General features: G+C 52.1%; 1 protein-coding gene across 9 annotated transcripts in view; it reads left to right on the top strand.

The window, feature by feature from the left end:
- Positions 1 to 11,808, top strand: part of SLC9A5 (solute carrier family 9 member A5) — a 31,477-nt gene that overhangs the window by 10,211 nt on the left and 9,458 nt on the right. For 4 of the 9 annotated variants that reach the window (XM_027075949.2, XM_027075948.2, XM_053210421.1 and 1 more), the window contains exons 1-12: positions 57 to 1,699; positions 5,169 to 5,471; positions 7,222 to 7,385; positions 7,576 to 7,654; positions 7,925 to 8,102; positions 8,676 to 8,896; positions 9,112 to 9,314; positions 9,536 to 9,625; positions 9,720 to 9,790; positions 10,517 to 10,646; positions 11,116 to 11,204; positions 11,366 to 11,492. In XM_027075949.2, coding sequence (XP_026931750.1) covers positions 1,507 to 1,699; positions 5,169 to 5,471; positions 7,222 to 7,385; positions 7,576 to 7,654; positions 7,925 to 8,102; positions 8,676 to 8,896; positions 9,112 to 9,314; positions 9,536 to 9,625; positions 9,720 to 9,790; positions 10,517 to 10,646; positions 11,116 to 11,204; positions 11,366 to 11,492 — 1,848 coding nt within the window. In that variant the 5' untranslated portion in view covers positions 57 to 1,506. Of the gene's footprint in view, positions 1 to 56; positions 1,700 to 5,168; positions 5,472 to 7,221; positions 7,386 to 7,575; positions 7,655 to 7,924; positions 8,103 to 8,675; positions 8,897 to 9,111; positions 9,315 to 9,535; positions 9,626 to 9,719; positions 9,791 to 10,516; positions 10,647 to 11,115; positions 11,205 to 11,365; positions 11,493 to 11,808 lie in introns of those variants that run through there. The other 5 variants (XM_053210424.1, XM_053210426.1, XM_053210422.1 and 2 more) reach the window with 3 other exon arrangements.

The raw sequence follows: 11,808 nt of genomic DNA, 5'->3' as shown, positions 1-11,808 counted from the left end.
GGAGCTAAGAGTAGTCCCTGAACACGCAGTGGGGAGCTACCACTGCCGGAGGCGAGGCTTGTCGCCAGCCAGTCAGAGGGCGCGATCGTGATTCCGTTAGTTCACTGGCTCGGCCGGCGGGAAAACCCAAGCTCGCGCCCCGCCTTCAAGAGCGCACTCACTTCAGGGAGGCTTTCTTTGGGCTTGGGGGCGATGAGGCTGCGCTCTGGTCAAGGAATTCTTCGGGCAGGTGGCGCGGATATTTCTTCAGATAGTGGCCAGCCAGGTCTCCCTGGGTTTAGGGGTGAGATGGCCCCGATTCCTTCAGTTTGAGGGATGAAGTGGATGGGATTACATCATTTGGGGAAAACATGCAGATGGCTCCCTTTAAGTTTGGAGCAAGAGGTGAAAATACATTCCACTCAGTATGAAGGAAGAGGTGGGATGATTTCCCTTTAGTTGGGGTAAGAAGATGCCCCTCAGCTCTGGGAAAATGATGTGATGACTCAGTTTGAGTGGGGAGGTAGAACATATTTTTCCTCAGTTTGGGCGAAGAAGTGGGGTGGTTGCTTCTCAGCTTGAATGAAAAATGGAGTCGGTCCTCCTCAGTTTGGGGCGAGATTAGCCGAATGCCTCCTCAGGTTTGGGGGAAAAGGTGAGTGGATCCCTCTTAGTTTGAAGGGAATTGATAGGCTGGGTTTTCCATAGTTTAGGGAAAGAAGATACGTTCCCTTCAGTTTCAAGAAAAAGGTGAGGAGACTTCCTTGTAGTTTGACGGAAAGTGTGGCCGGGTGCTCCTCGGTTTGGGAGATAAAGAGGAACAGCTTTCTTTTCAGCCTGGGGAGAGCCGGACCTAATCTAGGCCTTGGAGTTTCTGGGGACTTGGAGGACAGCGTTGTCCCTCACGGCTTTCTGGGCGCGCCCAATGCGCGTGCGCAGCTCTGGTCTGGGCGGGGGCCCGTAGGGGGTCCTAGGCTCCGGAGGGCGGCGGCGCACTGCCACCTGCCGTCTGCACGGGGCAGCGTCGGGGCCCGAGCCTTTGGTAACAGCAGTGGGCAGCTCTCCGCGGGTCTGCACTAGCTGTGGAGACGCGCCCCTCGGGCCTGGACCCCGCCCCTCCCCCTTCCCCCCCCCCCCCCCCCCCCCCCCGCAGGCTGCAGCCTTGGGCGGGTGGGACTGTAGTGCCTCTGGAAGGCTGTGGGGGCTGACAGTTCTGAAACCGGGTCGGGGGAGCTGTGAGGAAGGTTTGGAGGAGCGGACTCGAAGGAATAGGTTTCGGGACTTGGGGGAGAGCTGCACTGGGGGATTTCCAGAGCTGAGAATGGTTTAGTGGGGGAGGAGCAGGGGTCCAGAGTCCGGGCGCCCGGAGCACGGTCTCGGAGTCCGGACCCGGCTTGGGGGTTTCGGAGCCAGGATTGGGGGGAGCGGGCCCCACGTGCTCGTGACGCGGGGGCGGCCGGTAGGCGCGGCGGCGACGCGAGGCCGGCGGCCGTGCGGTGCCGGGAGGGCGGCTAGGCAGTCGGCAGGATGCTGTGCGCAGCACTACCGCTGCTCTGGCTGCCCCTGGCGGGGGCGGCCGCAACCGAAGAGCCCACCCGGGAGCCGGGGTCGCCCGGCGAGCCTCCTCCAGGGCTGGCGCTCTTCCGCTGGCAGTGGCACGAGGTGGAGGCGCCCTACCTGGTAGCCCTGTGGATCCTGGTGGCCAGCCTGGCCAAAATAGGTGAGTGCGTCTGTGGGAAAGCCAGGCCGGTGGCTGGCAGCGGACCCACCCCCACCCCCTAGTCGCCAGATCTGGGCCGGCTTCTTGCACAGTGCCAGGACTCAGGCTCCGATTCCACAAATCCGGGCTCTCACAGAGTTCCTGCGCCCTCTCTTGTGGCTCTGCCTCCTCCCCTTCGCGCGGGGGAGGTCTGAGGCTTTGCCTTCCCTAAGGGCTGCCTTTGCTCTCTCCAGCCTCATCCCTAGACTCCTTTGCCCTCTCTGCTCCCCTCTTACCCTTGCAGTAAACCCTTCGGTCTGGCCCCTCCTCCAGCAATCTCCAGCCTCCTAGAACCCTCTGTCAGCGACGAGGATGAGTGGGGACATTGAAGGGATAGTGTTCTCCGGAAAGCTCAGGCATCTTGGTTCTGAAGAAGCAGTCTTCCCAGGAGACCACGTCCAAGTGTCCACTTTCTTGGGATACTAGACTGTCAGTTTTTCTCTAGTTCCCTTCTGCTCCCCTATAGACGCACTGTTCTTTAGGTGTGCTTAGCGGCACCCCCCCCCCCCACCATAATTCAGTCTACATTCTTCCCACTTCAGGGGTAAAACAAACAAACAAAACAACAACAACAACAACAACAACAAAAACCCACCTTATTTATCAGGGCCTTGCTTACTATATGCTGCCTACACTAGGTGGTTTCGGACAGCCGACCTCCTTCTGTCTGCACAACTTGTGCTTCACATTGCTTACCTTGAATAGAGCTGCTTTGCCTTACTTCTGCCCCTGCCTCCCCACTTCTGAGCAGCCAGTGGCCCCTCCTCCCACCAGAGACCCTCCTCCCTCTCCCTGTTCTGCAGGCTCTGCTCTGGGGGTGACTAATTATAGCTGAGCGTTGCTACTCACTCCCCAGCTATGCTGGCACAGCCTGTACTCCAGTCTCACCAATACAGTCTTCATGTAGGAATTACGCAGCTTAGAATTTGCCCCTCTACTGCCCACCACCCCCCTACCAAGGGACTCTGTTGGTGGGGAGGAGTTGCTGGGCAGGGACAGAAGAACTTTCCACTCTGTTCTGTCAGCCCATTAATAATGGAAAATGGGGGCTGAAATGCCTTCAGGGAGCCTACTTCTGCCTGAGAGCAGACTTTGGTGATGGGTTTTGGATTGCATTGTGGGGGCTGATGCATGCTGTGGAGGTGAGGATGGAATAGAGTCCCTGAAGGAGAGGAGAGGGAAACTAAAAGTAGGGAGGGATGTGTATGGGCAGATCTATGACTGAATTTGCCTTAGGGTCTGTCAGCAGTGAGAGCAAGGTGGGAGAAGCCTCGGGTTTACTGAGGATCTATGGGTTGTAGGAAAGTTCTTGTCTTATTTAGGGTTTATAGTAATGACTGTAGTTTCCCCCATAATTGGGTGCCAACTCCTTTGGGGGTAGGCAAAGATAGCCTCTTCAATAGCCACACACACACACACACACACACACACACACACACACACCACAAAAAACAAAAAAACTTCTCACAGAGGGGAGAGATTGGAATACCTTCCCTCAGCTTTATTACTAGGAGGTTTGTTTTCTTTTGTTTTCCTTTTTATTCAACAAACATTTATATAGATCCCACTATGTACCAGGAACTGCCTGAAGCCCTTTGGATACGACTTCCAAAGGGCACTGTCTTGGCATTGGGTCTCACATAGGCTAACATGGAGGCTTCTTCACTACCTGCCACTCCAAGTATGGGGAAAGTTGTTCACTTGAGATCTCAGGGCCCAAGGGAGAGACAAAATGACTTATTTTAGTGGGGAAAGGTAGGAGTGGCAATTGTGCTAGAAACCCATTACATGCTTCGTCTTCCTTTCCTGGGGGACAGGTCTGTCATTATTTTCCCCCAGAGTCATTTTTTTAAAGATTTTTTATTAAAAAAATTTTTTTAATGTTTATTTACCTTTGAGACAGAGACAGAGTGTGAGCGGAGGAGGGGTAGAGAGAGAGGGAGACACAGAATCCGAAGCAGGCTCCAGGCTACGAGCTGTCAGAACAGAGCCCACCGCGGGGCTCGAACCCACGAGCCGTGAGATCATGACTTGAGCCAAAGTTGGCCGCCCAACCAACTGAGCCACCAAGACACCCCTAAAGATTTTTTATTTTTATTTTATTATTTAAAAAAAAAATTTTTTTTTTCAACGTTTATTTTATTTTTGGGACAGAGAGAAACAGAGCATGAACGGGGGAGGGGCAGAGAGAGAGGGAGACACAGAATCGGAAACAGGCTCCAGGCTCTGAGCTGTCAGCACAGAGCCCGACGCGGGGCTCGAACTCACGGACCGCGAGATCGTGACCTGGCTGAAGTCGGACGCTTAACCGACTGCGCCACCCAGGCGCCCCCAGATTTTTTATTTTTAAGCAATCTCTGTACCCAACTTGAACTCACAACCCCAAGATTAAGAGTCACATGCTCCACCTACTCAACTGGCCAGGTGTCCCTTCCTCAGAGTCATTTTTAATTAATATTTGTTGAGAACCTACTATATGTGTGATATCCTGGTGGGCACATTCACACTGTATCATTTTATACCCACCTTGTGTAATAGGTATTTTTCTCATATTATAGGAGAAGAGATTGAAGTTCAGGTAAATTAGTTTGTGATCATACAATTAGAAAGCGACAGAGCCTGAAGAATGAGGGATCGTCTTACCGCTAAACCCAATGTTTTTCAACTACTGTTTCCTTAGTTGAGGCATTATAATGAAAAGCACATTGGGCTAGGAGGTCTACAGTGCTGTTGGGAGGTATAATATGCATTATGGTCTAGTTAGGGAGGCAGGACTCAATAATATATTAGGTAACATTTATTGAGTGATTACGATAAAGCATTGGGCTAAGTGCTATTGAGTAGATTGCTTTATTTAAACATCACAACAATCCTATGAGATCACTACTGTTTTTATTCCTATTTTGCTGATGAGAAAACTGAAAGGGAGGTGAAGTTATGTGCTCTGAGGTCACAGAACTAGTAAATAGAGGAGGTAGTCTTCAAACCCAGGCAGCCTGGATCTAGAGGCCCTGATTTTTACAGCTATGTTATACACAGAAATATACCAAATAACATTTGCTGAGGCTCAAATAATGGTTACGGATAAGGGAGATCAGAGAAAGGTGAGATGCCCTGAGGATGAGAGTAGAGAGGAGGGGGCATTGCCAGAAATGGAAATAACAAGCAAAGGCCTAGGTTACCATGACAGGAACACCAAGAAACAGACAACTTTAGCTGCAGTGGAGTGTTTATGGGCATGGAGGTTGGAGATTCTAGTAGTCCTGCATTTCTTTTCTCTTTCCTTGGTCTCAGGGTCAGGGTTCCTGACCTTGGATAACCTTCTAAGAGTGGGAGGTTATAGGCCAGTGTATATGTGTTGTGCGCACGTGTGTGTGTGTGTGTGTGTGTCCAATAAGCTGATGCATCCTGCCCTCTTCTTGCATTGTAGTGTTTCACTTGTCTCGGAAGGTGACATCACTGGTCCCTGAGAGCTGCCTGCTGATTTTGCTGGGACTGGTGCTTGGAGGCATTGTCTTGGCTGTGGCCAAGAAAGCTGAGTACCAGCTGGAGCCAGGCACGTTCTTCCTCTTCCTGCTGCCTCCTATTGTGCTGGACTCAGGCTATTTCATGCCTAGCCGGCTGTTCTTTGATAATTTGGGTGCCATCCTCACCTATGCTGTGGTGGGCACACTCTGGAATGCCTTCACAACAGGTGCTGCCCTCTGGGGCCTGCAGCAGGCTGGACTTGTGGGTGAGTGACCCTAGAACCTGGACCAACCCCCTTCTCCACCTCTGGAGATCCCATATTGGCAAGAGCCATGCCCTGAGAGTTCTTAGGTCCCTCCCACCTGGAGCGCAAGGCAATACTCCAGATGGGCCTACAGCCTTCATTTAGGTCTCTGCCAGTTGAGTCTGGGCTTCTGCAGCATGACAGCTGAGCAGAGGCCTGGTTCCCAGCTGTGTGTGGGCTGCTGAGGCTGGGAAGCCTGCATTACTACTGCTGCCTCCTGCCCTCTGTTACCACACTGCCATTTGCCAGTCTTGCTCCCTTGAGGCACAATTCACCATTCCTGCGAGGGCCAGCCATCCTGGCTCTGCCCAGGCCACATTAGGGTGGTTTTCTGTTATTATTATTTTTTTAATTTAGATCTATTTATTTATTATAATAATTTTTTAAGATTTTAGTTTTAAGTAATCTCTATATGCAACGTGGGGCTTGAACGTACAACCCCAAGATCAAGGGTTGCATGCTTTTCTGACTGAGCCAGCCAGGCACCCCTTTAAATTTTTTTAAAAGTAATCTCTACACCCAGCATGGGGCTCAAACTCACAACCCTGAGATCAAGAGTCACATGCTCTTCTGATTGAGCCAGCCAGGTGCCTTTATTATTTTTGATAAATCCATATTATACATCCACAGAATGCAATACATTACCCTGGATATTATATCTTTACTTATCGCATGGACTCTTTATAGCTACTCTGTTGGGGTATAATTTGTCCCATTTAATAGATGAAGAAATAGAGGCCCTTAAACTCATTTAATAAAGGTTAGCAGGAGAGGTCTGTTTTACTGAGGTTCTTTGCCCTCAGACTGCCTTTCCTGCTCCCTTCTTCCTCATTTCCTGCACCAAAATCCATTCAACTAGGAATGTTGATAATTCAGACTTCTTCCAAGGTACAAAGGGAGGTTTGCAATTTCTACTTGAGGCCTCCTACCTGGTTTTCCTAATGGGTGAGTGAACTCTTTGGGGCAGGAAGGGAAGGGAGGACATCAGACCATAATAATAGTACCAATAATAGTAATAATAATAATAATCCTAAAATAGGTAATATCTATTAGGTACTTACTTTGTGTTAGACTCTGGCTAAATAAAGGACTTTTTGAGGTAGATACTGTTATTATTCACAATATATACATGAGGAAACAGGCTAACAGAGATTCTATGACATGTTCAAGTTCTCCCAACGGTGGGTGCTTTTCCTACCATACTTAGCCCTCACAGATCGACAGCCCCTACCCCTCCTGCTGAGTATTGTGAGTGTCATATCCTTTAGGCTGAGAACCACAAGGGTGGGAGAAAGCACTATCTCCCTAATAAAGCCAGTCAGCAGCCAATTTCCACCTGCTGGTGGTTCTTATTACTGTAGCTGTAGATTTTATTGTCAGTGCCACCTTAACTTTTCAGGTTATGTAGAGCTTTCTTAGCCATCTCCTGGGTTGATTTTGCAGCAATCTCGTGAGGTAGGCAGATGAGGAGGCATGGCTTAAGAGAAGTCATGTGACAGTGACAGCACCAACATCACAGAGCTGGTAAGTGGCAAAGCCAGGCCCTAGGCTCAAGTGTCCTGACCTGCGGGCTGATGCTGTGTGCACCATCCCAAGTCCTCTCTGGGTATCCTTGTTTCCACAGTGGGGGTGGAGCCAGGGCTTGTCACAGGGAATGCTGTGGGAAACTGGATACCTCGCCAACTGCTGTCCCCCATCTATCCCTCAAAAGCCCCTCGAGTGCAGGCCAGCTTGCTGGACTTTCTGCTATTTGGGAGCCTCATCTCAGCGGTGGACCCTGTGGCTGTGCTGGCTGTCTTTGAGGAGGTGCACGTCAACGACACTCTCTTTATCATCGTCTTTGGCGAGTCCCTGCTCAATGATGCTGTCACCGTGGTGAGAGTGCTCAGCTGGCTGCCATTCCCTGACCCCTGTTGCCATGCTCTGACTAGTTGGGTGTCTGAGCATGCTCAGACCCTTCCCTGGGTTCCCTGGGTAAGAAATACCACCTCAGATTTCACCCTCTCCCAGTAGTCCCAGTTGAACCTTTCCCCTCCTTTCTCCTGACTCTCATCTTCTCACTCAGGTGCTGTACAAGGTCTGCAACTCCTTTGTGGAGATGGGCTCTGCCAATGTGCAGGCCACTGACTACCTGAAAGGAGTCGGTCAGTATTTCCCCGCTTTGGCTGGGTTGCTGAGTCCTGCCCCCTACTGCATCAGGACAGAGGAGGCTGTTGGGTTGCCTCATTCTCCTCTATAGAGAAATGGGGCCCTGAGAACCTGAGAAGGAGGGGCTTTCCTGGGATCCTGGCTCTGGGATCCTGACCCCTGGGAGTACAGTGGGTATTGTCCTCTACTCCCTGCCAGGCAGCAGTCTTATCCGCCCGGGTGGGGTCCAGGCCAGGGGTCACGCTGACAACCCACTCCTCCCCCAGCCTCCCTGTTTGTGGTCAGTCTGGGCGGGGCAGCCGTGGGCTTAGTCTTTGCCTTCCTCCTGGCCCTGACCACACGCTTCACCAAGCGGGTCCGCATCATCGAGCCGCTGCTGGTCTTCCTCCTCGCCTATGCAGCCTACCTCACTGCTGAAATGGCCTCTCTCTCTGCTATTCTTGCGTGAGTCCTGGGGGCCTTGCATGCAGGCAGCTGGGAGGGGGCATTGGAGATGGTTGCCCCTCACATGGACAGAAGCAAGACCCTAAGGAGGCAATAGGTTTCCCTGTGCCCTTGTGGTAGTGGGAGCCTCAAATTCCCCTGGGAAGACAGTAAACCTCACGTCATATTTCAGGATATACCTCTAGAACTGCCTTGGGCACTGCAGAACCTAGTCTTCCTCTTCCTGAAGTGCTCTCTGGGGTATAGGCTGAGCTAGAAGTGGATCTCAAGGCCTGGTGCCACTGGCTCTAGTGGCTACAGTACTGCAAAAGGTGCCTAGAAAGGATGCTAGTCAGAGCATGTTTCTCCCACCTTCCTCTCCAGGAGGCACTGAATGGGAACTTGGAGACTTGGACCCTTATCCTAAGACCCCCACTAGTTGTTCTGAGACTGTCTCCATACCTCCTTGGGCTTCAGCCCTGATGGTCTGACATCCTGTGATGGGCAACACCCCTCCTGCAGCACGCTTGAACCCCAGAGGCTGTGCTTCTGCAACCCTTCCTTACTTGTCCTGTCTGTCAATTCCTCTTCCAGGGTGACTATGTGTGGCCTAGGCTGTAAGAAGTACGTGGAGGCCAACATCTCCCATAAGTCACGCACGGCTGTCAAATACACAATGAAGACTCTAGCCAGCTGTGCTGAGACAGTCATCTTCATGCTGCTTGGCATCTCGGCTGTGGACTCTTCTAAGTGGGCCTGGGATTCTGGGCTGGTGCTGGGCACCCTCTTCTTCATCCTGTTCTTCCGAGCCCTCGGTATTGCCAGCACCCTCTGCTTTCCCACTCTACTTCCTGCCCTGCCCCAGCTCATCTCCTAGTCTGAGTCCATATCCTTGTCAATTCCTAAGCCTCCCCGCTATTGTTCATCCTTCCTAGCCCCTGTCAGACCTTAGCCCAGATACTTGGTACCATCCACTCCTGGGTCCTCCACTACCAAAGCCCTGCTCCCACTGGCCTCCCTCCTGCTGTAGGCGTAGTCCTGCAGACGTGGGTGCTGAATCAGTTCCGGCTGGTCCCTCTGGACAAGATTGACCAGGTGGTGATGTCCTATGGGGGCCTGCGTGGGGCTGTGGCCTTCGCTCTCGTCATCCTACTGGACAAGACCAAGGTCCCTGCCAAGGACTACTTTGTGGCCACCACTATTGTGGTGGTCTTCTTCACAGTCATTGTGCAGGTGGGAGAGCCCATGAGGCTGGGTAGGGAGAAGGTCCAACAGGCCCTGGGGGAGGCATGGAGCCTTTGGGACGGGGCTCCTCTTTCTATTGGGGGATACAGGGGCCTGACTTCTCAGACCTTGAGTGCAGTGAGGTGGAGGTACTGAAGCTGAGGCCTAATTATGGGGAGAGAAAGGCAGGGAACTGGATAGGGCAGGGCTCACCTGCTGCCTGTCCATAGGGCTTAACCATCAAGCCACTGGTCAAGTGGCTGAAGGTGAAGAGGAGTGAGCATCACAAACCCACCCTGAACCAGGAGCTGCATGAGCACGTGGGTACCAGAACCCCATCCCTCCACCTATACCTCTCTTCCTTCTATTTTAAGCAGAGTCCTGATCCAGTCCCCCTACCCACCCCCCTTCTAGACTTTTGACCACATTCTGGCTGCAGTGGAGGACGTTGTGGGGCACCATGGCTATCACTACTGGAGGGACAGGTGAGGGAGCTCCCCCAAGGCTCCTTCAGCAGCAGCAGACCCACCAGCCAGGGCAGCACTGGGGATGTGCCACACTTCTGAGAAGGGACACAGCCAGGCTTGGGCTGGGTGACCTCTGCCAGGAGCCCTTTCAGTGGCATCCCAGTACTCTCAGGATAAGACAAGTCTTCACAGTGAGGGCTGCCTGGCCCTGTGTGGTCTGGCACCTTCCAGACTCCAGCCTCATCATGCTGTGCTCTGTCCTTGACTGTCTGCCTGCTAATTACATGGACCCTGGTTTAGAACCTCAGGACACATTGTGCTCCCCTACCCTGCCATTGGGACCTTGGGACATATTCTGTGTATTAGAACATTTTCTCACCTTCTCACCTTCTTAACCACTGTTTCTCCTTCAGATCTCACTATAGGCATCAAGTCCCTAGGGAGGCATTCCCTTGCCTTGCTGACTAGGACGAATCCCTATCATACTCTATAATTATCCTTTGTAGTTCTTGTTATTGTTGCAATTCTGGTTATTTGTAATAACTTCAACTTAATGTCAGGCTTTCCTATAATGCTGTAAGTTCCATAAGGGGGGGGGGACTAGCTTCAATATTCTCCCTGGCTGAGAGGCCTATACCAAGAGAGCCAGGCTGATGCTGGCAGTGCCCTTACCTCATCTGAGGAAGGGCCAGCCAGCTGGGCCTTGGGGATGGGACTCAGGCCTGGGCCTGACATCTTCTGTAGGTGGGAACAGTTTGACAAGAAGTACCTGAGTCAGCTGCTGATGCGACGGTCAGCCTACCGCATCCGGGACCAGATCTGGGATGTGTACTATCGACTCAACATCCGGGATGCCATCAGCTTCGTGGACCAGGTGGGCCAGCAGCCAGTGGTGGGTAGCCAGCAGAGCAGGGCAGGAAGGAGTGACAAGCAGGTAGGACCTGAGCGGGGAGTTGGGAATTGCTAGCAGACTGGTAAAGTGGCACCTGCAGAAACCAGCCTGACCTGATGCTGAATTCAGAGTCTGGCAAGGAGTAGAGAAAGTTGAGAAACAGCTAGACTCTAGAGTCAGCAGATGCAGTTCAAGTCTTATCACTTACAGACTTGTGACCTTGGTTAAGTCCCGTATCCTCTCTCAGCCTGTTTCCTCTGTTGTAAGAAAGCAGGAATAAGAATACATATGTCACAGACTTTTGTGGATTCAATATGTAAAGTGCATAGCATAGTACCTAGATGATCAAAAGAACAGAATAAGTGTTAACTCTTCTCCTTTTTATTACCCTTTGACTGTCTGGGGTACCCTCAATCTGCTTGCTTTCTGACCTCTGTCTTGGCCCCAGCAGGGAGGCCATATCTTGTCCTCCACAGGTCTCACTCTGCCCTCTATGCCCAGCCGCAATTCTATGGCAGAGACATCTGTCACGAACCTGTTGTAAGTCCTTGAACCGCCTCCAATTCCTCAAGCTCCTCTCTCTTGGGCCCTCTCTCTGCATCCCTTCTGGGAAAGATTTGTGGGCACTTTTGCTTTTTGCCCTTCCCCTGGCCTGTGCCTCCTGGCCCCTCCTTAGCACACATGTTCCCTGCTTCCTGCAGGAGGGAGAGTGGCAGTGGAGCGTGTCTGGATCTGCAGGTGATTGACACAGTGCGCAGCGGCCGGGACCGTGAGGATGCTGTGATGCACCATCTGCTCTGTGGAGGCCTCTACAAGCCACGCCGCAGGGTGAGAGCAGGGAGGGTGTAAGAGTTCCAAAGGGGAATGGAGGTGGGGGGCAGTTGGGGGACTGGTCTGGGGAGACCATGACTGCAGGCTCAAGAGGCAATTGACACCAGCTAGTGAAGAGCTATAAGTGCCCAGTGGAAGAGCATGGGCATTATCTTGTAATAACATTTAGCTTTTTTTTTTTTTTTGGAAAGGGTTGGGCTGATATATAAGCACTGTTTAAAGATATCTTCTTCTGGTAGCAGAGCATAGACCAAATTGGAGGGGCGAGGTGCGAGGCTGGGAGAGCCAGTTGGGAGGCTGGAGTGAAACACTG

Source organism: Acinonyx jubatus, chromosome E2 (assembly GCF_027475565.1).
Source record: "Acinonyx jubatus isolate Ajub_Pintada_27869175 chromosome E2, VMU_Ajub_asm_v1.0, whole genome shotgun sequence".
Classification (NCBI taxonomy): domain Eukaryota; kingdom Metazoa; phylum Chordata; class Mammalia; order Carnivora; family Felidae; genus Acinonyx; species Acinonyx jubatus.
Note: the sequence above shows the minus strand (reverse complement) of the source record. Positions and strands in the feature narration are given on the sequence as shown.